At 40.2% G+C, this 26,787-nt stretch overlaps 1 protein-coding gene and 1 pseudogene across 30 annotated transcripts in view; one reads left to right on the plus strand and one right to left on the minus strand.

Annotated features, from left to right (window-relative positions):
* The window catches only part of Mapkap1 (mitogen-activated protein kinase associated protein 1), a 218,188-nt gene that overhangs the window by 24,986 nt on the left and 166,415 nt on the right, over positions 1 to 26,787 (plus strand). For 19 of the 30 annotated variants that reach the window (NM_001290625.1, XM_030249988.1, XM_030249984.1 and 16 more), the window contains 3 exons: positions 247 to 574; positions 3,377 to 3,466; positions 12,502 to 12,650. In NM_001290625.1, the coding sequence (NP_001277554.1) occupies positions 316 to 574; positions 3,377 to 3,466; positions 12,502 to 12,650 (498 nt within the window). In that variant the 5' untranslated portion in view covers positions 247 to 315. The remainder of the gene's footprint in view (positions 1 to 246; positions 575 to 3,376; positions 3,467 to 12,501; positions 12,651 to 26,787) is intronic. The other 11 variants (NM_001362920.1, NM_001290626.1, XM_030250011.1 and 8 more) reach the window with 2 other exon arrangements.
* Gm13406 (predicted gene 13406) lies at positions 4,269 to 4,826 on the minus strand (annotated as a pseudogene).

Consider the following 26,787-nt stretch of genomic DNA (forward strand, 5'->3'; position numbering starts at 1 on the left):
TCTGCTCCAACAGAGCTTCCTTGCTTTGAATGGCCTTGCTAAGTCTTACTATGATTTGTTTGCAAGAGAGCCACAGGCCCCAGTGCTTGTAAGGATTTCCTCTCTGTTTAGAATTGTTCAAGCTCTTGGGTACGGGGATAATGATGGTTTTCAAGGTTGAATTTTACCACATTGAGTTTGTTTGAAAAATGATTCAGCCATTTTCTGCCTGATTCTTAAATATTGCTGTGTGCATCATGTTTCTAGGTAGGTGAGCCTGTGAAACAGTATGAAGAGAAGAAAATAGCCTTTTAAAGAGACTGGCCCACAGAAAGGATGGCCTTCTTGGACAATCCAACTATCATTCTAGCTCATATTCGACAGTCACACGTGACCAGTGATGACACAGGAATGTGTGAGATGGTTCTCATTGATCATGACGTTGACCTAGAGAAGACTCATCCTCCGTCAGTGCCTGGAGACAGTGGGTCAGAAGTTCAGGGAAGCAGTGGTGAGACGCAGGGCTACATATACGCCCAGTCTGTTGATATTACATCGAGCTGGGACTTTGGTATTAGAAGACGCTCAAACACAGGTAAACTCCGCCTTCTAGTTGTGTCTTCTTAGTTTCAGATCAGTCATCAGCAGGGAGATAATAGGCAATGTTGGAACAGGTTCACTGGGGACTTTGTGTCGAATTGAGGATTGTGGCTGAGCAGCTCCTGTATGAGTGAGTGGAAGAGACTCTGGTATGGGGCTGTCAGGAGTAGACAGGAGAGCTGTGTGTGGGTGGAAGTTACCTGTACAACAGACAGTGAGCCTGTTTTGAGATCTTAGGGCCACCAAGTCTCAAGTCAGTTTCCTGGAGGAAGGTTCCAGAGTGACAAAGAACTCTTACTATAGGAGCAGGCTAGCCCAGGAGTGCAGGCCACCAAAGTCCCAGTTCCTGGAGGAGCAGTGGAATGTGGGTCAAGAGGGGATTTAATAGAGATTTGTACACTGGCTGAGAGAGGAACAGAAATGTCCCTATTTTGGCACTTTACTATTATTTGCTTGGGTTGACCACTAACCTTCAATCTGAGTGGTTTGCAGATGTTCAACTTTGGCATATATATTTAGTCCTTTTTTTTTTTTTTTTTTTTTTTTTTTTTTGGTTTTTCGAGACAGGGTTTCTCTGTGTAGTCCTGGCTGTCCTGGAACTCACTCTGTAGACCAGGCTGGCCTTGAACTCAGAAATCCACCTGCCTCTGCCTCCCAAGTGCTGGGATTAAAGGTGTGCACCAACACTGCCTGGCTATATATTTAGTCCTTAACTGTTAGAAGTTTATCATTGCCCATTTTCCAGCTGATAGTGCTTTTGTTATCTTTCAGGGAGAATGCAGTGTGCTAGTGCTTTTATTGAGAGAGACAGAGAGATGGGGAAGGGAGGAAGAACACATACATACATGCATATATATTAGAGACAGGGTATTTTAGGGATCACTTTTAGACCATTACAAAATATAATCAGCATCACTAGCCGTAACCTCTTAATACCAAGGAAAGGGAGTGGCAAGAGATTGGTCAGCATTGAAAATGTTTATTTTCGAGGTCCAAATGTAAAATGTTAACATGAGAGTCTGTGACAGCTGGGTATACCTCACAGTGAAAGACAACATTGATGTTAGATTCAGAACTCAGTGCCTGTGACATCAAAATTAGTTTGCCCTTTTGATAAAAATAATATTACGGCCAGGTGTGGTGGCGCACGCCTTTACGCCTTTAATCCCACCACTCAGGAGGCAGAGGCAGGTGGATTTCTGAGTTCGAGGCCAGCCTGGTCTACAAAGTGAGTGCCAGGACAGCCAGGGCTACACAGAGAAACCCTGTCTCAAAAAACCAAAAAAAAAAAAAAAAATAATAATAATAAGATTACTTCCCAGCATCTGGAGGGACTTTTATCAAAATAGGGTTTGAGTGCAGGTTTGCATATAATTTAGAGCCATTGATACTCAGTGCTGTAGTCGGAATATCCTTGCAAGTCAGTGTGACAGCTGTGTGGATTTCACCAGATTATGCTGCCCAGTGATATTACTATGGCTACACTCTTCATAGTTATTAATTACATTGTAATGTGTTTTTCCTCAATGGATTTGATTAGATACAGTGACGTGATAATGCTTTTGTAAGCCCAGGCTGTGGTGGTGTGTGCAGCACTGGTGAGGCAGAAGCAGGCAGAGCTCTGAGTCTGAGGCCAGCCTGGTGTCTAGAGCTCGTTTCAGGACATCCAGGGCTACACAGAGAAGCTTTTGTCTTGGAAAAAAAATATCAGACAAACAAAGAAACAAAAAAAGAATGCTTTGCCAGCGTAGTTTAAATTTCTAGCAAGATTATTTCCAGTGTTCTTCCACCCTAGTGCTTTTCCCACCTTGAAAGTGATTGTAAAGAAAATTATTTTAGTTTTTTTTCTTCTTTTTCTTTTTCTTTATTGTCAAATGTGTGTGCCTTAACAGGATGTTGAAAATGAGCAAAAGAAAATAAGCTTTGAGAGAGGCCTCAGTTCTCACTTTTCTCAGTTGTGGCCTTGGGCAGCAGTTGCTAATGGATACTAGTAGTCTCTCTTTGAAGAACCAGGCCACTGGTTTCTGAAGGTTGAAGGCTGATCAGTCAGTGGTATTAAAATCATAAATGTAATTTTAGGTGACTCTTGAAGCTGAAATTTCTTTTGTTAACAATGAGGTAGCAGTTAATTGGTGATCAAGGAATTTACTTTTTAATCTTTTCAGTACATCTTAAAGTTTTTTAAAGAAAAATTGTTCTTTTTAAGATTTGACTAATGTTACAAAGATACAAATCATTTATTTTACTACCTATAAACTGTTTCAGCCCACTGAAGAAAAGCTATGCTAATTTATATAGCTTTGACATTTTATAATTTTCATGATTTTTAGATAAAGGATTTTATATTTAAAACTTTAATAGTCTAGTCTGAGTTCATTTATCTTTAATTTTTGAAACGGGTAGAGTAATTCATAACAGTAATTTTATTCCTGTAATGTAATATTCACTTCAGTTCATTTGTGCATTAAAATTCCTTTAAGACCGTTATTAATGATTTATATAATGAAATGTCATATTAATCACAGAAGTTTTCACATTTTATTATTCTCTTCCATGTTAATACTATCTTTATGATCTCTATTAATGTTTTATATCCTCTAATTTCAATTATAAATCAAGAATATTTTCATGTTTTTGTTGGTATTTGCTTTTCAGGGGTGCCACCTTTAAAATTTTATGACTTTTTCCCTCCATATGCAATATAAAACATCTTTATTCATATAAAGGTAGTTAATTATGTCTTTGTTTATAGTAAACTTTCATTGACAAACTTATAGTTATAATATTTCTTTTCAAGCTCAAAGATTAGAACGACTCCGCAAAGAGAGACAAAACCAGATCAAATGCAAAAATATTCAGTGGAAAGAAAGAAATTCTAAACAATCAGGTAAATAGACATAACTTTCATTTATGATTTGGAATTTGTATATTTAGTTTATATCATTATGTATGGGTTTTTTTCTTTTAATCTCTCTTTCGAAGTGTATGCCATTTGTGTTTTAAGCTTTGTGCTCTGTCTGTGTGTGTTAACCTCTGAAGCTGTGTGTTCCTTATGTGTTGTTGCCTGGCCCCTGCACGCTGGTTCTCAGGACTTAGTTAATTTGGGCAAAGGGCCTTTAAAAGCACGACTCTGGTACCTTGTTCTTGGGACCAAGGAGAGTATATACTTTTTAAAATCTGTTTAAGTTACAGATTCATTCATACAGTTCTATTTTTCTTTATTCATTCTTTTATTGTTTCTACACACATAAACATTTGTTGAATCAGAGATCAGCTTGCAGCAATCCATTTTCTCCTATTGTATACATTCAGAGAATTAAACATGGGTTCTTGTTATGGCAGCCAGAACCTTTACTGGCTGAGCTACTGTGCTGGCCCCATTTGTGTAGTCCTAACCTAGACTTTTTACATGCTTCAGTGTCCATAATAGCTACCTTTTCTGCTTACATGTGTTGACTCTTTCAGTTAAAAATCCAATCTGGGATTGTTAGCATTGAGATTTTATGTGTTCATACACTATATGTATATATAGGCTGGCTGGCCATATAATAATAATAACAATAACAATAATAACAATAATAATAATAATAATTATTATTATTATTAGACTGGCCTTATTATTATTATTGTTGTTGTTATCATCATTATTATTACTACTTTTTAAGTTTTTACTATAGACATTTTCTTTACAATTGAAACTCTGGGCTTTTAAAATCCTTGCCTGTGAGCTTCTTACCCACTCCAGACAAAGTTTTGACCTTGTGCTCCATGTTGTTGTCTATGCCTTGTCTAATGAGTCTGTATGCTGTCTGCCATCAGGCTTTGCACAGACTCTTTTCCCACAGTGTGACCTGGAGAGAGCAAGTCCTCCTGGCTGGTGATCTGTGGTGGCGTCAGGGCAGCTTTGGGTGCTTTTGTTTATTTTCACATGTCTTTTCCCAGCTGGCTTGGGCAGACCCCACCTCTGAGCAGTGAAGACAACATGCTTCTCACTTCTCCAGTTCACAAACTGGCCGGATTGGGATTTTCTGGGAAGATTTCAGCTGAGGAACTGGCACAAAAGTCATGATAGCTTTCTGAGCACTACCAATTTCACTTTCCTTGGCTGCAGTGATACTGAGTTCCTGGAGCTATGCCTTGAGATCAGAGCTCATCTCCTGTGCAAGCAGCGCTTGAGAGATCCCTGACTCAAACTTGTCTGGCTTTTTGCCATTGGGCTTCATAATCTCAGTGCTCAGATTGAACATGGCCTTGTCTTTATGGCTTAGAAAGACATAAAAAATTAGAAAATATTACATATTTTCAATATTTCATTTTCATCAAGAAGAAAAAAATTTAAATCTTCATTACTGTGGGGATGGCTCAGTCGGAGAAGCAGTGTCATATCTGAAATTCTAGTGCTGAGGATTCAGTGGCAGGAGGATCTTGTGGGTTTCTGCCCAGTTGGTCTAGCTAGTCATTGAGATCCAGTTCTAGTGAGTGACCTATTCTCCACAAAATGAGGTGGAGAGTGATAGAGGAAAAGTGGGAACATGATCGCTGGCTGACACACAAGCACAGTCTTGAAAGTGGTCTAAAATACTTTAGAATGATTAGATCATGTTTCCAAAATGTCCTCCTTGCTCTCCCAGCACCTCCCAATACTGCCTTGGCATGGCAGGTGCCTCATATATCTCAGTTGACTATCCCCATTGGTGCATTGGTGCCCAGTAGGCTGACAGTATCAGTGGCTGCTGTGGGACTAGCAGGGCCTCCTGCTGCTGTACTCGTTGTTCTTCACTCTGTACACGGGAGGAGGGATTGCTGCTTATGATCACACGTGAGACAGGCTGGGAGACTTGATTAGCTCACCAAAGTCACATACACAGCCAGAAGGTAGAAGCAGGCTCATGCCTCAGTTTACATCCAGCTTTGTTTTCTTTGCTAAACCACACTGCATAGGATTCTTGTTTTCTGCCATGTTTTCATTAGGTCCCATTTTCTTAGTGACTTCCTCTGAATGAGGCCTATGTAGAACCAGAAATCCCATTGTCATGCTGAACATGGCAGGACACAACTGTCATCCAGCATTCAGGAGGGTGAAGTAGAAGAATCTCAAGTTTGGAGTCCGCCAGGGCTACAGGGTGAAACATGGCACTCCACATGTACACATAGACCTTTTATGTTTTCATGTATCTCACTAATTGATACTTACGGTTTTCAGTGGTTTCTTTTTAAATGTGTGTCATGTTCATGTGAGTTTGCATGTATGTGTGTGGAGACTAGATACTGACTCAAGTTCCTTCCTCAGGCATTGCTCGTCTTACATATGGAAGCAGGAGCTTGCCTTTCCATCCACACTGGGACCTCTTGTCCACTTCTGCCTGCCACACTGGGATTCAAAGCTTTTTAACTTTGGTCCTTGCATTTGCTTGGCAGACACTTTATCTGCTGAGTCATCTCCCTAGCCCTAACTTTGCTTTTGATATTTTAAAGATCTGACTGGGCTGCCTGTTTCCCTTCTCTCCATTGTATTTAACATGACCTGAAAACATGTCAATCATTCACGTTGTTTCATACAAATTCCTGTGTATTTTGGTATAGTTGCTGTGAATCGCCTCTTAATGAAGGCAAGAGATAGCTTACTCTCTGATTCATGGGCTACACTTTAGTTGCTTTCTTCACATTCAAATCTTAAATATATAAATAAACAACATAGAGCATGAGCTGAGCACCTCTGCTGTCTTTGCAGCATCTCCTTTCCTGAGGGAGAATGGTCTTATCCATCTTTTATTTCATTCCTCATTAGAAGAATCAGTGTAATTATCATGTGCTCCCCAGAATGCTCTTCTTCCCATAGATTTGGTGTGTGCGTGTGTACTTGTGTGTGTGTGTGTGTATGTCTGCACATGTGCTATGGTGTTTGTATGAAGGAGTTGTTTCTTTCCTAAGAACAAACTCAGGTCAATAGTTTTGTCAGCCTTACCCTCTAAACCTCTGACTGCCCAATGTGGCCTTTTCATAGAGAAATTAAAGGATACTTGGATGGTGACAAACCCACATGACATGTTGTAAGCATATGTTTAGAGCAGACATGTCATGTGTTTAGAGTAAACTGTGTCAAGTATCCTGTGACTCAGACTTCAGAGACAGATATGGATAATGTCATCAGCAGTCTACTTTGTCAAGAGTTATGTCACTTAAAGATGAGAGAGAAGAAATTGAAAAATTGTAAAGGTAACAATCTCACACAGGGAAAACCATTGTTGAGATTCTTGTGTATTTACTGCACATTTTATTTGTGTACGTGGGTGAATGTATTTAAGCTGATCACATGATCATTTGTGGGTACAAATAGCTCATAAGTGTATCATTTGCAATGTCTATAGAGTCTCCACGTTTTTGGTTTTTTGAGATAAGGTTTCCCTCTGAAGCCCTGGCTGTCCTAGAACTCACACCATAGACCAGGCTGACCTGGAACTCAGATCCACTTACCTCTGCCTCCCGAGTGCTGGGATTAAAGGCTTATGCCACCATCACCTGGCAGATGCTCTACTTTTTTTTTTTTTAATCATTCACATTTATTTATTTATCTATTATATGTAAGTACACTGTAGCTGTCTTTAGACACTCCAGAAGAGGGCATCAGATTTCGTTACGGATGGTTGTGAGCCACCATGTGGTTGCTGGGATTTGAACTCGGGACCTTTAGAAGAGCAGTCGGTGCTCTTAACCACTGAGCCATCTCACCAGCCCGATACTCTACTTTTAACAAGTCTTATTAAAGTTTATTTTTGGAGTTTATATTTCCGTTGTAAATAGCAAGTTCCTTATAACTTTCGTATTTATACTTGTTTATAAATACTTTAAACTACAGAAAAGAGCCTTTTAATTTTCTTTATAAAAATTTTGCTTTTTTTTTCCAAAAACTTTTCACTAGATATTTTCTTTATTTACATTTCAAATGTTATCCCCTTTCCTAGTTTCCCCTCTGAAAATCCCCTGTCCCCTCCCTCCTCCCCCTGCTCCCCAACCCACCTACTCCCATTTCCAGTCCTGGCATTCCCCTATACTGGGGCATACATAGAACCTTCACAGGACCTAGGGCCTCTCCTCCCATTGATGACCGACTAGGCCATCCTCATCTACATATTCAGCTAGAGCCACATGTCCCACCATGTGTTTTCTTTGATTGGTGGTTTAATTCCCAGGAGTTCTGGGGTTACTGGTTAGTTCATATTGATGTTCCTCCTATGGGGCTTCAGACCCCTTCAGCTCCTTGGGTACTTTCTCTAGCTCTTTCATTGGGGACCCTGTGCTCTGTCCAATGGATGATTGTGAGCATCCACTTCTGTATTTGCCAGGCACTGACAAAGGCCCTCAGGAGACAGCTGTATCAGGCTCCTAAGAACTTGCTTTTTAAAATATAATTAATAATTGATTTAATTTTCTTTGTGTTACATATAAGCTTTCTTTAATATCAGATACCTATTGTAATATTTATCTGATTATCTTTCAGTTTTTATTTGATTTTGCTTTCTTTAGATTTGAAACTAAAGTTTATTTATTTATTTAGAGACTGGGTCTTGCTATTTATTTAGCACAGGTTAGCCCTTGTAATGAATTCCTTGATAATAGCTATGACTTTGTCTTATAATACTGCTAATCCTTCTTAGCTACCATTTCTTCCCCAATCTAGAGTCAGCAGTTTCTTCAGAGCTTCTTGGTCCTTTTTAATGGCAGCAAGGGACTCAGTGACCACAGCCTGAGTGCTGATGTTTACAGAGTAGAGCTTTCTTTGTAGCTTTGTTAGGATAGGCACAAATAAGTAAGTCAATGCTTGAACTGAAATGTACGTTTATGATTGTAGACTATTTACTATTTTATTTGTTTCTAACAAGATCTCACTATCTTGTTGGTAGCCCAGGTTGCTCTTGAATCTACTGTCCTCCCACCACACCTACCTAGATGCTGCCCTTAACCCGGCTAGACATTTGTTGTTTTGATTTTATGCTCATGTGTCTTTTCTTCTTATGTCAAAATTTTTGGTTCTGGATAAAAAAATTTCTGTTAGAAAGTGTATAGCCAAATTATTATGTGATAAAATCATAATAATTCCTCTCTTTAAAAATTATCCACTCATTATTACATGTAGACTCTTCTGTTTCACTTTTCTTTATGTTATAGAGATTACACTTTTAGTTTGGTAGCTATATAAGGAGTTTGGAATATTTTTGTAGGATTTGTTGATGGGTGGAATACAAGATATGAGAGAGAAGGGTTGGGCAGCTTCCAAGCTTGGGATTGAATTGCCACTGGAGAAGGGCAATGCTGTAATGGAATTAAGTTAGGAAAGGAATGAGAATTTGCTATGGTCATGGTCACTGACACACACCTAGTGAGGGTGTCAGATATGAAGTTAGTGTGTGTGGTAGTAATGGTAGGGCCATAAATAATTACTTAGGAGTTACCAGTATATTGGATATATTGGATATTTATTTAGGTCTTTACCTATTTGTGTGTGTGTGGGTCTGTTTGTGAGATAGTGTACATGTGAGGATCAGAGGAAAAATGGAGTCAGCTCTTTCTACCTTTATATAGGTTCTGGGGCTCTAACTCAAGTCTCCAGACTTAAACATGGGAAGTGCCTTTCTCCTCGGAGTCATCTTGCCTACCAGCTCTGTTTACCTTTTTTTCCAAGGCAGATTTTACATAGAATGAAGTTTACAGATGTTGAATATGCAGTTTGATGATTTAACAAATACATGTATCTGTTCAGGATGATCAACAACCACAATCATACATAGAGAGATTCTGTTGCGCCTCAGAGTTCTCAGAGGTCTCCTTCCTCAGAGGCAAACGTTGTTCTAGTTTATATCAGTTTAGTTTAGTTTCACCTCTGGTAGATGGTATGGTATTTTAAAATACAGGGCTAACAGAGGTCAATTAGGATGTAAATAGGGATGAGAAAGAAGAGGCCAAAGGCAAGCTTTGGAGAAGTCCAGTGACCCAGGGAGCCAAGGGGGAATCACAATGCCCTGAGGAGTACTGGCCTGTGGGATCATGGGACAAAAGTCACATGAAGCAGAGTCTTGGGAAAGCCAGTGAGAAGAACAGTGTTTAAGAGGAAGGGAGCCAGCCACATCACAGACTGCAGGGGATCTGAGGAGAAGCCAAGGAGAGGTGTTTTTTGTTTGTTTTTGTTTTGCATGATCGCCATGAAAGTTAATTTGGTGGAGTGGTGTGGCTGGGTGGAGTGTTTGAGTGACTGGGATTGAGTGGTGAGAAGGCCACGACAGCAGGAATAGAGGCAGTGGCTTTGAGCAGTAGAAGTGGGCCCTAGAAGAAGGGTTTGGGTTTTTTTTTTTCTTTCTTTAATAAGCAGTACTATGTGTACTGCTGGAACTAATGGAAAGAATTAAGGAGTGGTACCTCTGACTCAGCATCAGGGGCAGGATCTTTGTGTACAGGAGAGGAACTGGGCTGAGAGAGAGGTTCTTCCATGATATAGGAACAAAGACAGGAATACGTGCAGGCGAGAGCAACAAGACTTCTTGATTATCTCCATTTCCCCAGGACACAGAGAGCTAGGAAGGAGACGTCAGGCTGGAGTGAAAATTTGTCTGAATGGGAAGAGTTAATACATCACCACTTCATCCATAGCCCTCCTGAAAACACGCTCAGAGAGTTACTCATGCCCTCTCTGCCCGTCTCTCTGTGGAGCCAGTAGAAACCTATTGCTTAAGCCCAAGAGGACAGAACACATAGCACTGTTAATACTGGGCCTTTCTTCTTCAAATGTGCCTATAAAACTGTTATAGACTACATGCAGCAAGTTAATAGTCACATTGAAAATACTACCTATCCTCTTGTAATAAGTTCTTCAGATGTGTATTTTATAGTATCTTAGTCACTGTACTGCTGCTGTGAATAGGCACCTTGACTAAGGCAACTCTTATAAAAGAAAACATTTACTTTTCAGTTTCAGAAGATAGTCCATGATCGTCATGGTAGAAAGCTGTCAGGTGTGGTGCTGGAGCAGTAGCTTAGACTGTTCCATCCTGAACCAGACAGCAGGTAGAAGGGGCAGGGGGAGTGGGAAGAAGACGGATGACTGGATAGACAGACACTAGGAATGCTGTGGGCTTTTGAAACCTCAAAGCCCATCCCCAGTGACATACCTCCTTCAGCAAGGCCGTACCTCTTAATTTTCCTAACTGGGAATCAAGCATTCAAACATATGAGTTTATGGGGGCCATTCTAATAAGACTGACACAGATGGATTAAGTGTGCTTATGTGCCCAGAATCCAGATGTAGGCGTTGTGTGTTTAAAAAGAGTTTGATGTGGTAGCCCTGACCCCAATCCCAGTTTTGCTTCCCATGGTTTTAGTTACTTCTGGTCAACCTTGGTCTGACAGTTTTAGTGGGGAAAATTTAGGAATCAATAATTTGTTGATTCAAATAATCTATTATAGGATGTTGTTGTGATTTATAAAAAATAATAAGTTATTTTTTGCTGTTTCTATTTTATAAGTTAAAGTTTATCATCAGTATGTATGTATAGGAAAAACGGTATGGCCATGCATCACCTAACCATGTGAGACATTCACAGAATTCTGTCTGGCAGTTTTGGTGTTGAGAGTGTGAGCCTAGGAAGGACTGGCACAAGCAAGATGGTTAGGACGCTGCTAGCTTGTGTGATATTATGGAGGCAGCACCACAATGCAGTTTGGCTTTAGCTGCAAGTGGCAGTATGAACATATTTGCAGGTCTTAGTCCTCCCTGAGGCCTTGGAATTGTCCCCTGTGAAGAAGGCACTTTGTCACCAGGCTTATTGCACTAACTCTGTAGAGATTCATTTGATGAACTTGCCTCACCAGCCTTTTGATAAGTTTATGGACTTTTCAAAAGTTGTAAAGTAAGAAATGGAGAGTTGTGTTGTTTTCTCTTGATTTAATTTGACATTGCTGAAGAGTTGACTGGGATTGAAGTTGTTGATTTCAGATTTTGAAATGTGAGATTGAGGTATATAAAAATTGAAGTGTAGACAGTTTAATATTTGTGAGTGGAGAAGTGTGATGGTTCTCATGTACTTGCCTTGTCATCATTTTGTCATGGTCACGGTTACCTTGGTAGATGGTCAGATGAATTTATAGAGGTAAATGATCTTCATGAAGATTGTGGAACTGTCTTGATTCCGTGATGAATAAGAGCTGAAAACTTTGATTTGATATAACTTAATTTGACTCCCTTCAATCATGTAGCAAGTTGTATTGAGTTTGTGATGTGTTCATTAGCGTCTCCATTGGTGTAGATCCCAGTCCTGGGGTTAGCTAGCTGTATGATTCAGACCTAACCCGAATACTCAAAGCTAGTTTCTGTGTTGATGAACTGGCAGTACTACAGCTCGTTTCACAGGCTTGTCATGAAGGGTAAGCTGTATTAGCCTGCACAAGGAGTGCTGCATCTTTGTTCTTCCTTTTCCTTGTCTCTGTTTTTGGTCTTAAGATTTTGTGTTAGGTGCCACTGGAAAATGTGAAAGGACCTTGACCTTAAAGATCTAGAATTTTAAATCAAATACTAGTAGGCCCATGAGAAAACACTCTGAGGTTTTCTGGATTGACACACCAGAGAGGTGGAGTGAAGTAGTGTCACTCAGCAGTAGCTTCTGTTGAAGCATGGAGGCCCCACTCTGAACACTCTTCCTAGGAAGGCTGCTTTGCTGCAAGAGTCTTCCCTTCTCAGTCAACAGTCCACGTCTGAGAGGGTCTGAGCTCCCTGTCCCTGCTGCGCATAACCCCCAAGCGTGTTTGAGGCTTTCTGCAGACCCAACCTATCTCTCCATGTGCCCTCTGTAAGATCCAGAGGAAGACTTTAGGAAGGTGGACAAACTGTCTAATGACCATAGTGACAACTATGTTTTTTATCCTTTTCTATTGCAGCCCAGGAGTTAAAGTCACTGTTTGAAAAAAAATCCCTCAAAGAGAAGCCTCCAAGTTCAGGCAAGCAGTCCATATTGTCTGTACGCCTGGAGCAGTGCCCTCTGCAGCTGAATAACCCCTTTAATGAGTACTCCAAGTTTGATGGCAAGGTAAGTTCAAAAGTAAAAGGGCTTCATCCCTTTAAGACTGAGGGAGTTGTTGGCATTATTATTATTATTATTATTATTATTATTATTATTATTATTATTATTATTATATTTAGGTTTCAAGACGGCCTCGGTGTTATAGAGCAACACTTTTTTTTTTTTTTGGTTTTTCCAGACAGGGTTTCTCTGTGTAGCCCTGGCTGTCCTGGAACTCACTCTGTAGACCAGGCTGGCCTCGAACTCAAGAGCACCACATTTTTAAGACCGTAGATGTAAAAGATAAGAGTGTGGACTCATTGTTTCCAGAGTAGTATTTAGGAGGGTTAATATGTAAGTCTGACCCACTCCCTCAATCTTTGCTTCTCTGTACTTAGAGTTCAGGACTGCTTTAATTTTCCAAGATGCATATTTTGCACACATGTAAATATATATATACACACACACACACATATATACATACACACACACACACACACACACACACACACACATACATACATACATATATATTAAGCTGAATGTGATGGTACATACCTGGAGTTCTAACACTCAGCACACCAAAGCAGTTGGAAGCTGGTCTGAGCTACATAGCAAGCACTTGTCTCTAAAACTAAATACAAAAGGTCTTCGTCTCTCTCTCGGTCTCTCTCTTGGTGTCTGTCTCTGTCTCTGTCTCTCTCTCCTGAGCTATATCACAAGCACTTGTTTTCAAAACCAAATACAAAGCCGGGCGTGGTGGCGCACACCTTTAATCCCAGCACTTGGGAGGCAGAGGCAGGCGGATTTCTGAGTTTGAGGCCAGCCTGGTCTACAGAGTGAGTTCCAGGATAGCCAGGGCTACACAGAAAAACCCTGTCTCAAAAAAACAAACAAAAAACAAATACAAAATGCCTCTTTCCTTCTCTCCCCTCCCCCCTCTCACACACACACAGACACAGACACACACACACACACACACACACACACACACACACACACACACACACACGTCTCTGCATAGGCTGGGTAGACTGATGATGAGCTGTGTTGGGAAATCCTCTGAAGTAGGTCTGGAGGTGTTTGCATTGTCCTGTCCACTGTCTACAATTGCAGGAACTGTAAGGTCTTTCCTATGGATTCTAGGCCATTGTGTTTGGTCTTTCACTGTTGGGGGATCTTGTTGGATACTGCCAGTGATGGTGACTTTTGTTTTTCTCTCTCATATGTAGTAATAGTTTGGTGTTATAAAATTAAAGTATATTTATTTTCCTTCTAGAAAACTAGCCACTGTTTCAGGTGCCTGGTGATGTTCTGAGCCTCAGTTCTGAGTTGAGCAAGGCCCTTTTTAGGAGATAGTTGATTTTTTAATTTATTGCCTCTGTGTTTGCTGCCTGGCAGTGGTGTGGGGTGCTGAGTGATAGCTTGCTGCCTGAAGGGGTTGTATGTGATTTATCTCATTTCAACACCATTGCAATTAATAAATCGCAGTGCTTTGCTCATGCTTGCATTTTTCTTCCTCACTTGCTAATTCTGTCAGTTAATATCTTTGAGCAAAGAGATCTTTTTCTCTGGAAACATCTTAGCTTCTTCCTTAGGTAGGAGTCAGCATATGGCCATCAGCAGTAAGGCTGTTGTTGCTTTCTGAGGGTGGAGAACAGGAACCAGAAACAAAGCGCATAAGTAACATACAGGCCCTCAGGTGCTCCAGACCTCCTCCAGAAAACACCCAAGAGCACTGCTCTGAGCTTCTATTTAGTCGATCAATGCTACCCACGAATGTGGAAAGTAGGAAGAGGAGGGGAGGTTCCCCAAGGTCCTGGAGTATCTCCACAGCACTGCCTAGGAAGCATTTAGATGAGCGAGAAGCTCTTCTGAGTTGGGACAGAAGACCTCCCATAGCTGATACAGTTTCATTGTTTGATGATGACGAATAGATAGAATGAATAATGTGTGATTCCACGCCAACCATCTAGTTCACATGTTACAAAAATAATGCATTCTAGGATTTTCCACTTCCCGTTAACCAGGTTTGGATTTGTCAGAGTTGTGAGCACTGCGTGGTTCAGGCTTCTGGAGTCCAGGGAGACGTCATTCCCTTAGTCACGTTGGAAGTGTTTGTTAGATGTGTGTTTATGTTTAAGTTACCCTAGGCTTTGTCATCGTGGGCCTTTGGGTAGTCCGTAGAGAGTGTGCATTGATTAAGAAGGATTTATATATCGATAAGTCTATCTAACAATGCCTGCTATTTTATTATTACCCCATATATTACAGTGCTAAAATACAATTAAACCCTTGTTCTCATCTATTATTTAATATTGATGCATTTGGCAGATATGTAATGAAAGTGGCTAATATTTGAAGGATATTGTACTGTACATATTAAATCAGTCTTTATCTCTGTGAAAGGCATCAATATGATAGTCAATGGCATCTCAATGATTAATAGAGAATTATACTTGAGTCAAGCCTTTTTGTAACCTAGAAATTAAAATGACTATTCAAATAACACCTCAAAAAGATCAAATTAGCATTTCGTGATTACATAATAATGGGATTGTACTCGTGCTAACAGCGCCATGGCTGCCTCCAGAGTTGAGATCGTGTCGACCCCAGGATAATAAAGCCTTTCTGTACAAGTCAGCTTTAATCATTTCCAGATTGATTCTTCCCATAAATCAGCTGACGTTCGGTACTACATTTTTGTTACTGTTGTAACTTAAAATTATTTTATTTTTATTCAGCTCATATTTAAGAAATGAAATGAGTATTCTGTCTTAACGATTCATCATTTTGTTATTGGGACTGCATGTTTTTGCCTTAAATATAAGGGTTTTTCTTATATTTAATATTGTATATGAATATGTCAATAAATAAATGTCTTGTATTATTACTTGTATATAAATGTAAATGTATTTGCAAAGAATTTTTAAAGCCACTAAAACATATGCAGTGTTTTGTTTTCTTTTTACAAATATTCATGATGTTCTCTTTGGGAATAGTGCCTGCCTTATTTACATAATTAACTGGGAAGCTTAGGTCTCCTGGGCAAATGGTACATAATCGGGGAGAGAAGGGGACAGGAAGAGTTTGGGGTCTAATTAAATATGCTAAAAAACTACTTAATTATGTATTTCCTCAAGAGACTAGTGGCAGTGTAGTTCGTCCTCAGGATGCTGCTGGGTTGGCTTTGAAGAAAGGATTTGTTTCCGGTGGAGCTAGATTCTTATGGTAGCTAAGCAAGCTTGTCTAGTGTCTAGTAGCTGCAGACTTGAGTTGCTGGTTTTAGTGACTCTAATCTCTTAACATTTTCCCCAAATGACAGTATTTCCAAATAATTTTGGTTCCTGTAGTTAGCTAATAATTTACAAAAAATATTTTGAGGCTAATGTATTTTTAGAGCATAAAGGTCTGTACTTAGTTACTATTTTTGACAGTTTGGAGGGAGGGACATGCCAAGCTTATGTTTATATTATGTCTTTGGCAAATAGATGATGGTGTCTGTGACTTGGTTTGGATCTGTAGATTAAGTCTATTTACTGAGCATTTCAGAAAGGTTCAAGGCAGACTGCAAGGAGCTGTAGGGGACGCTTGGTCTGCTGAGACACAATCCAACTTAGCATCTGCATGAATAAATTCTATTTTTGTTTGTTGGTGGGTGTGTAGGAATGGGAGGAGTGGTGTTTTCTGAGGGTAGACTCTGGGCCTACTGAGTGGTGGAGAGGCACTGCCACTGAGCCTTGGCCACTGTTAGAGGCAACCTCTGTGAAACCTCCTTCATAAAATACAACCTCTGCTGTACGTTGAGGTCAGAAACTGTGCTCCAGTTCTGATTTCACTGTGGGAATGTGAGCTGTGCTCGGAGATGCTTGATGGTGATGAGGGTGGGCTCTGGGGGAGGCACTAGGTTAGTGTCCTGGAGAAGCTGTGTCATGCTGCATCGAGTTGTTAGAGGGTGAACCTAGGGTTTCTTACACACACATGCTAAGCTACATTCTTGGCCCCAACTTTGTTTAGAGAAGTGGATCTAAGCCAGGTGTGGTGGCACACTCCTTTAATCCTAGCACTCAGGAGGCAGAGGCACCATTCTGATGGTGCTTTGTACAGGAAGAACAAGACAACTATTTATTTATTTATTTCCTTATTTCCTCCCTTCCTTCCTTCCTCCCTTCCTTCCTTCCTTCCTTCCTTCCTTCCTTCCTTCCTTCCTTCCTTCCTTCCTGCCTGCCTGCCTTCCTTCCTTCCTTCCCTCCTTCCTTCCTGATTTATATGGAAGGTAATGGCTACTAAATATCAGTTGGAAGGATAGTTGTGCATTAGTAATTGCTTGGCAGTTGTAATAAAACATTAGGTATTCTACCTACTGTGACATAACTAAATACTGTTCCCTAAATGTGAGGGGGCATTATTTGCCCTGACAAAGGCTTGAAAAAGCAAAAGAGGGCTGGTTCCCACCAACAGCTGTGACTGTGATTGTGTTAACTTGTTAGAAAGTAGCCACTTCTCTGTTAGAAACTGTTTTAACGGGGAAACTGCAGGGCATGGGGGAGGGGATAATTCACGACTGCTAATTGCTTGGCTGTTAATTTTCATAAGTGTTGATAGAAGCAGTTCCTTAAATTAAACTTTGTTTAAAATGTATCAGGGGAAATATTCCACAATGTCGAGCCTGAAGTGAAAATTAATATGAATGCCGTGGCAATTAACACATACTGGTTAATAGCTTTTAGCAGCATTTTGGGATGATAGTCCTTAAATACATTTTTGCATGCTGCTCTTGTTTCAGCATTGTTCTAGTGGATGTCTGGGTAATTATGAACAAATGTTTCCTATAATCATTGGCATTTAATAGCTCTCTTCAAAGAAAGTCACTTGAAACTTTTACAGAAAAGAATGACATCACAAAGAAATGATATGCACTTAGAAAAGGTCAATGAATTGAAACCAGGTTTTAGATAAACAGCTGGGCTGGACAGGTGGCTTAACGGTTAGTGATTAGGAGCACTGGCTGCTCTTGCAGAAGATCTGAGGACCCAGGGTCCATTCTTAGTACTTAGTAACAGCTTGCAACTGTTTGTAACTCCAGTTTCAGGGGTGCACAGCTATATACATCAAATAAAAATAAATATTAAAAACAAAAGCAGCCATAGGATAAAGGGTTCCTCCTCTGAAGTTGGGAATTTTGCTATTATTATGAGAATGAGCCTTTCTAATGTATTAAGTTACTTTAGCTTCAGAATATTTTCTAAAATCGTGATAGTTTGGGTTTTTAATGTTGGCTGTCTTTCTCTCCAGTAGTGGCTTTGAATTTTAAGAGCCCTTTGTCCTTCCTTTTCTTTCATCTGCTGAAGTGACCTGTCCACCCTTCCTCTCCTACCCAAGGGAAATAAGAGAAGCTAAAAATGAAGGTGGCTGCATTGTTACCCTCTTCTCAGACACACTCCATCCCTATTTTAATAAGGAGCCTCCTGAGGTCAACAATAAGTTCCCAATAAGAGACACGCACAGGGTGACTTAGGGCATTTTTAGGAGATGTCTCATTCTTTTGTCAACTTTATTCTGCACACTCTATATCTGTCTGTCTGTCTGTCCATCCATCTATCCATCTGTTTATTTTTTTTGAGGCATGGTCTCTCTCCTTGGCTGTCCTGGAACTAACTCTGGAGTGTCTAGAACTCACGTAGACCAGACTGGCTTTGAATTCGAAGAGAATCTACCTGATTCTACCTACCAAGTGTTGGGACTAAAGGCATGCACCACCATATCTGTCTTTACATACTTTTTTTTTTTAAAACATATCAGAAGTTATTCACTTGGTGACTTGTTTCCATGATTGTATTGTCCAGCTTTCCTTTTCATGGTCCAGAGTTTGTTAGTCCATTACTAAACGGCATCAGCTCCTCACTATTTTTCCCATTTAATAGTGTACTGATAGACTGATCAGCTTCATTAGTTATTGTTTTTTGTTTGTTTGTTTGTTTGTTTTTTCCTTTTTGGTTTTTCAAGACAGGGTTTCTCTGTGTAGTCCTGTCTGTCCTGGAGCTTACTCTGTAGACCAAGCTGGCCTTGAACTCAGAGATCCTCCTGCCTCTGCCTTCCGAGTGCTGGGATTAAAGGCATGCACCAACACTACCCAACTCATTAGTCTTCTTTCAATGAGATATTTTCCCTTTATTATGCTCATACCTCAGCCTCTCGAGTGCTAGGTGTACAGGCATGAGCCCCTATGCTTTTGTTTATGATCATAAAAGAAAGTTAATGGTAAATTATTGTGAGGATTCAATGAAGAGGATGTATGCCTTTAGTAAAGTGCCAGGTCATGGCCTGTTTCCTTACATTCATTTACTTTCTGTGTAGAGGTCTGAGTATATAGCAGTGCTTGAGTCTGGATGGTAGTGAGGACATAGACCTGACTTCTGATGTGTGTGGCTTCTTTCCTTGGGGGCAGGAAATAGATGTGGGAAATCTATCTCACTTGAATGACAGCACAGCCACCAGTGAGGAGGGTCTGAGGAACTGGAAGAAAAAAGGCTGTATAATCCGAACCAAAGGTTGAGGCAGCAAATGAAGCTGCTAAGGCAGGCAGTGAATGTCTGGGAAAAGTGTTCTCTTCAACCTAGAAGTACTCAGAGCCTTGAATGAGTTCAGATGGAGCCTCGAGGGAAGCCGATTTGTGTGTGTGTGTGTGTGTGTGTGTGTGTGTGTGTGTTGAGGGGGAGGGTTGTTTGTTAGACTCACATACCAAGGAAGTGTTGTGCCACCGAGCTTTTACCACAGCCCTTCAGTTTTGTGTATCCCAACGATCACTGGGAGTCTGCTCAATAGAGTATGCAAGGACCAAGTGAGAGAGTTTTACCCTGGTGAGAGATGAATGGGCAGGGGATAATGGGCTTAATTGATGATGGAACTGGAGATGTATACAAGTGATATCTAGTATATAAAAATGGTTAGACTTGGTGGTTGATATGTAGGGAATTGGAGCAGTATCACTTAAGAAAATAAGTTGATAGTAATTCTTAGATGGTAGCCAACTAAGAAGTCAAGTGCAGCTATGTTTCTGGTCTAATGAGGTTGCTATTCAAGCACTGTCTTCTCCTTTATTACACCGGGTTAGAAGAGGAAGTCTGGCTCTGAGGTGCCAGGGAAAGCCTAAGAAACAGTCCTTACTAGTGCTGGCAGCTGATGGTGGCATTTTTGACCTCACCTTGCACATCATGAATTGCAGTAGATATTTTTGATTCTCAAAGCTCTAGGCCCCGAATTACTTAAGTTCCTTGTGTGAGCATACTGATGTTGAGGTCTCCAGCCAGAGAAGAATCTGGAGATCTCAGTCATTGCTTTTGTCCTGGTGGTCCAGCTGGTCTTGAACTTCGCTCAGGTGATGCTTCATCCTCATCATCTTCTACACATACATTAATTAGTGCTGATTAGGTATGTACTACTCTACTCTGATTAATTGTCATTCATTAAATTGTTTTTTATTTTTTGAGATTATAATATCATCACATCACTTTCCACTTTCCTAATTTTTTTTCTTAATGCTATTCATGTTAACAAAAGTAGAGCCAGAAGACCACGTGTTGATAGAGACATGGATATGGAGTCTCTTCCTGTGTGTGAGCTGTGACTGTGCCAATCTTTCTCTGGTCTCTTCACATGGCATTTCTCACCTGTGAGTGCTGTTTTTTTATTTTTTGTTTTTTGTTTTTTTCATATCTGTAGTTCCATGGTAATGGACACTAGTGGCATGTAGAGAGTTGTAAATGAAATCTTGGTGTGTACGCATGCATGCTGTATGTCGTGTGGCCCAGGGTTTGTCACCTCGTTTTACAGATGAGGACAAAGGCTGAGAAAGGGCACCCCACTAGTAGGTAACAGAGTTGGAAAGAACTTCCTCTTCTTCAGGCCCAGTGCCATAGCTGTCTTTGCTGTATTCTTTTCTTCATCGTTATGAAGAGCAAAAAAGGTTTATACTTGAAGATTTTTAAAATTTAAAATCAAGTTTTTTCTTTGCCAATAAACTAGATACCGATAGAGCAATTTAGGTCTTATTATCAGTTTTGTGGTTGAATTAAGTTATTGTCTCTTGAAAGTCTCGGTACCCTCTAAGGTAAAAAGGAACATGAAGACCAGGGGTGGGTGTGGGGAATGTTTCAATATAGACTTCACTGTGTGCTCTTCACATTGCTCTTCCTTGTGTGCAGAGTGGACTCACCCTTACTCTCTGACCTCCTACCTGTCCATTTTAGCCAATGGCTGCTAAACATCCACTCTGGATTGGTTCTTCTTAAACATTGCATACTTGCTTTGTAGATAAGTTGTAGCTAACTCCTTGAAGGAACTGGGAGTTAATGGAACCAGTGATTGAAGAGTGGAAGAACCTCCTCCAGCCCCCATTCAGTGCTCAACCACTGTGCCACACCCCAGCCTAGAAACCAGCCTTTTACAAAACATCAAGATTACCCTCATTGCTGGGGATCCTGAGGGTTGGATTGTGACTTGAGATGCATCAGATTGAGAGAGGAATAATCCCATGAACATCAAGCTGTAACGTCACATGATGAGCCATGTAGTAGAGATTGATATGGAAGATTCTGGGGGTGTGAGGACAGCAATGGTGAATGGCAGGTACAGGTGGCTCTGCTCTGTCTAACCTCTTATCCTTGGTTTTCAGAATTTTTGTTGTAGAATTCCTAGAAAGTAGAGGCTCTGTTTTGTTGACTCTTGTAATGAAGCTCAGAATGGCATTCTCCACATAAATGTGAAAATTGGGAATGGTGGTGATCAATTTCAGGTGTAGTTGCTCTTTGAGGCCTGCTTTGAGGCAAGAGCTGTGTTATATTCAAGTCTCTTCTCCCTTCTCTTATGCTGAAGTTTAACACCTAGACAGAGATACATACAAGAAAGAAACTTTAGGGAATTTGCAAAATATGCTACTATGCAACCAAAGATTAAATTGATTTGTTATATGTACATTTAGCTACAATTCATTTTAATTGTCTGTATGAAGTTAAAAAGTATTAGTGTCAGATAAAGATTCATCACCAGTGCGTGATTTGAGGCTGGTGCTGGAGCGTGCAGGCGTGTGCTCTGCAGATGTTTGTGTAAGGCGCTGTCTTTCCTGACAGCAGTTAAAAAGTATGGCTATAGTAATCAAATTGTGCTGCAGCGACTCTGAGGCTAGGACCAGATTGAATTAAAATAGATATAAGATTTATGAATAGCAATAGCTGTGATAAAATTTCACTGCCTTTTTCAACAGGAAGGACTTTCCACAGTGGAAAGAAGAAAATCTAATAACCACTTTCCTAAAACCATGCTTTCGCTGACTTTCATTTTCCCTTCCTAATTACAGCATCAAAACAGTAACTTGCAAGGGCATTTTTTGTTCTTTTCCCTATTTCCTTGGCCATAATAACCCCCCCTCCCCGCCCAGGATGTATTAAATACATGGCATTAAGACAAGTATTTTGATATAAAGCTGTTTTGGTTTGGAAGCACAGTTCCTATAAAGCAGCCCAATTAAGAGAGGTGGTTAAGCCCCATTTAAAGGAAGCTTTATTTGTACCACTGTAGCTGCATTCCCCGAGTTTCTGTTTTGTGCTCGGTTCTACAAATTGGCCTGTGTCATCTTCTTACTCCTCGTACTTCTATCTGCTATTGGCACTGATGATCAGGAGCCTGGAGCACAGCAGAAGGAGTTCAGAAAGCTGTGGCCTCTTATTTTCTCTTTCTGAAACAGGCTGGCCTTAAACTAAGGATCTGCCTTTCCTCTGAGATGGCATTCTTGTGGGACTGTGCCTGGCCAATTTTAATATTACTCTGTCAACAGGAATTGTTTTGTTTGTTCAAGACAGGGTTTCTCTGTGTAGCCTCCAGCTGTTCAGGTCCTTGCTGTGTAGACAAGATCTCAGAGATCTGCTTCTCTTTGCCTTAGCGCGTGAACCACCACACCCTGCTTATCCACAGGAATTTATCGGACTAAAATCACTGGGATTTTTTTTTTACTTTCCAGGGGCCTTGTCACAGGATAAACAGTTCTTTAATATTAATCATGTATACATTTTTAAAATAGAGGACCTCTGTGTTGATAGAAGTTTTTTAAATTAATTTATTATTATATGTAAGTACACAGTAGCTGTCTTCAGACACCCCAGAAGAGAGCATCAGATCTCATTACAGATGGTTGTGAGCCACCATGTGGTTGCTGGAATTTGAACTCAGGACCTTTGGAAGAGCAGTCAGTGCTCTTAACCACTGAGCCATCTCTCCAGCCCGATAGAAGATGTTAAGAGTTCAGTCTTAGTTGATATGATAGCTATCATGATGCTGCTTCTGCCTGCCTGGGGTGCAGGCTGAGGTAGGAGGAGCTCAAGGTATACTTTGGTTATAGAGCAAGTTGAAAGCCTGTCTGGACTTAGTACAACCTTATTTCAGGTGAGATCTAGTACATTCTGGGTGGTATGGCCATAGATGAGACCTTGCTTCAGAAGGAAAAAAAATGCTTGTTTACCGTGTAGAAGACCCTAGATTTAATCCCAGTACTGCACGTACACAAATAAGTATGTATAGGATGTTGTTTCTGAAGACATTAGAATCAACTTTGTCAGGGTTCTCTCAGAATAATTTATGTGATGAGAACACTGCCTGCCAGTGTTTATGTTCCAAGCTCAGTCTACTTACAGGATAAATAAGATAATAAGGATAGTAAGGGGTGCTGACAACTTCTCCCATGAGCAGATTCTTCTAACATTGGAATGCTATGGATGTCTTCTTAGGTGAAATTGGGGAAGGAAGCTCGGTCACATTGGCCACTGCTCCCTGCCTGTTTTTAAAAGCAAGCTCTGCTCTGTACTTTCACTGAGCCTCCATCACTCAGATTCTGAGAGGGAAACACTGTTTGACTTGAGGGTGGCAGAAGAGAAGGGTGCTGTCCTATTCTTTTGTAAGCAGGGATGGGATCTGCACCTGCAGCTTTTCCTGCAAAGCCCAGCCTGATTTCCTTCCTCTGTCTGATCAGAGGCTGTACTGGCTTCCTTTTGGTTCAGCTCCCTTTCTACTCAGCTCCATTCTAGCCGCCTCCCTCTTCTTTCCCTTTGTAATAGCCTCTCTATGTATATGAGCACAAAGGACGGAGAATGAATTTCTGTTTGTCTTGTTCTCTCCTCATGGTGATTTTGAGATTTCTCTCCACCTTCTGCATGTCTGAAGATCTGCCACATTATGACTGATGATTGTGCTGTGTCTTAACATGCTGTTGAATATTTAAAAAAACACATTTTTCATATTCAATTAGGTATACAGAGAAAAATGTTAAGATGTAATTTTGATCTTGAAATGCAGTTATGTAGAACTAGAAACGGATATTATCTCTTTAAATGAGACAGCAAGAATAGGTCTGTTGACCATGAATAATTTTTGTCAGTTTTGCTACCCCGGCAGATCCTTCATTAAGCGTTCAGCATTAAATTAAAATAAAACCAGTTTCCAATAGTAATTAACTTGAGTATATCGGGAGGCCATTATTCACATTAAAGTAACCTTTTAATAGCTCTGCCTTTAACTTCACTGCAGGTAATGACTTTAAAGAGCACTTATTAAAAGAGAAATGGTAATGAGCTTTAATAAAGCAGAACAACTTGAAAATTAAGAACCATTTTCTATGGAACAGGATGTGTAGGTGTGACTTCAATACCACATTAATGCTGCTAGTAATTCTTCATCTAGTCTCTTAATGTTAACAGTGATTGCAAAGGGACAATTGTATTACAAAATTAATTTTGCCATTTTGGGGTAAAATTGTGCTAATATGGAATATTGTGTTTCATATTTTTCAAGGACTCTTACTACTAGGATAGATGAGATGCTCACAGTTGTAATTCTAGACCCTTATTATGTACCCATCTTTAATGAAAATAATTAAGGTAAATGGGTTAATGAAGGTTGTCTTGAGCCTTTTTGGTAGTTCATACATTAGACACTTGCCTTAGGAGGTTCTAAGGTGATTAGTAAACCCTTCTGTCCTCCTGACATCCTTCCTTCTAAGGACACCCCTATGAAGATCTGTGGCTTTCTGATCTGTGTGATCCCCATCCCCTTTTCACCTCTTATGGGAAGGCCAGCCTCTTCCTGAGTATGTCAGGTTTTAATTGGAGCTTTGATTGAATTAAGGCTTATTTCTTTTGCTGCTGGTTTTTGTTTTTTGATATAGAGTTGATCTAGATAGCCTAAGCTGGCCAGGAACTCACTGCCTCTTGAGTGCTGGGGTTAAAAATGGCATCATGAGCCCAGCTTCATAAATTTAAGAATTGGTTTTTCCTGACTGTCCACCTGATTGTCTTAAAAGACAGTGTTCTTCTGCATTTATTTATCAGTTCAGTCAGAAATTTCAAGGTGAGCTAAAACTAGCAAATGGCAGAGAATTTCTTTTGCATGTTCATAAAGCCAAACTGGGGAAGTTTTGATGAATATCATGATATATATTAGGAGCTAATGATGTCACTATGCATGCACACACACACACACACACATACATATATTATGTACATATACATGCAAACACATACACGTATCCATACACACATACCCTGTGACTGAGAAAATATACATCTAAAGTAAGATACTAATCAGAAAACTCTTCAAAACGATCAGATTTCATTATTTCCATGATGGAAATCCCGGAGAACAAGCTAAATGCCCAGCACTAGAGTACTGAGCATTAGTCTCTATTTAACAAGCATTAACTTATAAAAAATAATCATGCCCATGTTACTGCTTGGCAATGACAGACTTTTGTAACATATGTAAAAGCAGTTTATGAGAATTGTGTATATTCTCATCAAGTGTGTAAACATACCCATGTGGGTATGCGCACAGAATACAGAGTACCACGTTTTTGTTGATTCAGCAGTTGGTGTTTTGATTTCTCTTTCAAAGTGATTGCATTTCTCTTTTAATTGTGATGATGACAAAGAAACAGAGATGCTAAAATGTAAAGTTTTGAGAAGAAAACAATTACCTACCTTATTTAGAGAAACTTGGTAGGCTTTTTTAAGACAGATGAGGCTGAGTTTTCAAATAGTGAAATGCATTTCTTTGTTTTTTGAGTTAGGACTTCTCTGTGTAGCCCTGGCTTGTCATATAGACTAGGCTGGCCCAGATCTCTGTGATTAAAGGCATGCACCACCACACCAACCTGTGAAATATATTAAGAACTGTTGTAAGGCTAGAGAGATGGTCGCGTAGGACCCGGGCTCCATTCTGAGCAACCGTGGAACAGCTCACAACAACCTGTATATCTCCAGCTTAAGGGAATCTTCCACCTACTATGGCCTCTGAGGGCACTGCATTCATGTGCACAAATTCACACACAGATGTACAATGAAAATAAAAACTACTTCATCCCTTCTGCATGTGCGTGTCTACTACTGACAGTGTGAACTATCCGATTAATTTTTTTTTACAGATTAAGAAAAACCATCGAGTACTTGTTTGAATACCACCCTCCATGATAAAGTCAACAGATGTTAAGTATCTGCTGTATCCAGAGCACAGACTGGTCACTGGAGATGGGGAAAGGAGGCCCTGCTTTTAGGAATTACACAGGATAACAGTGTCTGCTGTGTGATCACATAGTTCTGTGATCTTAGACATTCTCACCCCATGTTGATAGTGACCAGCTCTGGGGGAAATGAATTAAGCAGTTTTTTCCACAATCATACCTGCTGTGGTACAGCTTTGCACCCAGATTCTGTGATGTTTGGAGTTTATAATGTTTTAAGAAGAACTACGTGTCTTAAGAGAAATCTTTTTAAAGCTGGATATAGTGTCTCTGCTGTTAGTTCTAACACTTGGTCAGCCTGGTCTACACAGAGAGTTCCAGGACAGACAAGTCTACATAGAGAAACCCTGTCCAAAACAAAGAAAAAGACAAATTAATTAGAAAAGGAAAAATACTGTTTCAATTAATATTATTTTCTTGTCAAATATACCAAATGTTGGGGTGTAAGAGTCTCTAGTTTTTCTGACTTACAACATGAGACTTGGCCTTTCTAGGTCAGCTCTAGAAAAGTACTTGATTCATAAGCCCTGGGTTTTACTTTATTTTATTTTTTTGAGACAGGGTCCCACTGGGTATCCCAGGCTGACCTGGGACTTATATAGA

Source organism: Mus musculus, chromosome 2 (genome assembly GCF_000001635.26).
Source record: "Mus musculus strain C57BL/6J chromosome 2, GRCm38.p6 C57BL/6J".
Lineage (NCBI taxonomy): Eukaryota > Metazoa > Chordata > Mammalia > Rodentia > Muridae > Mus > Mus musculus.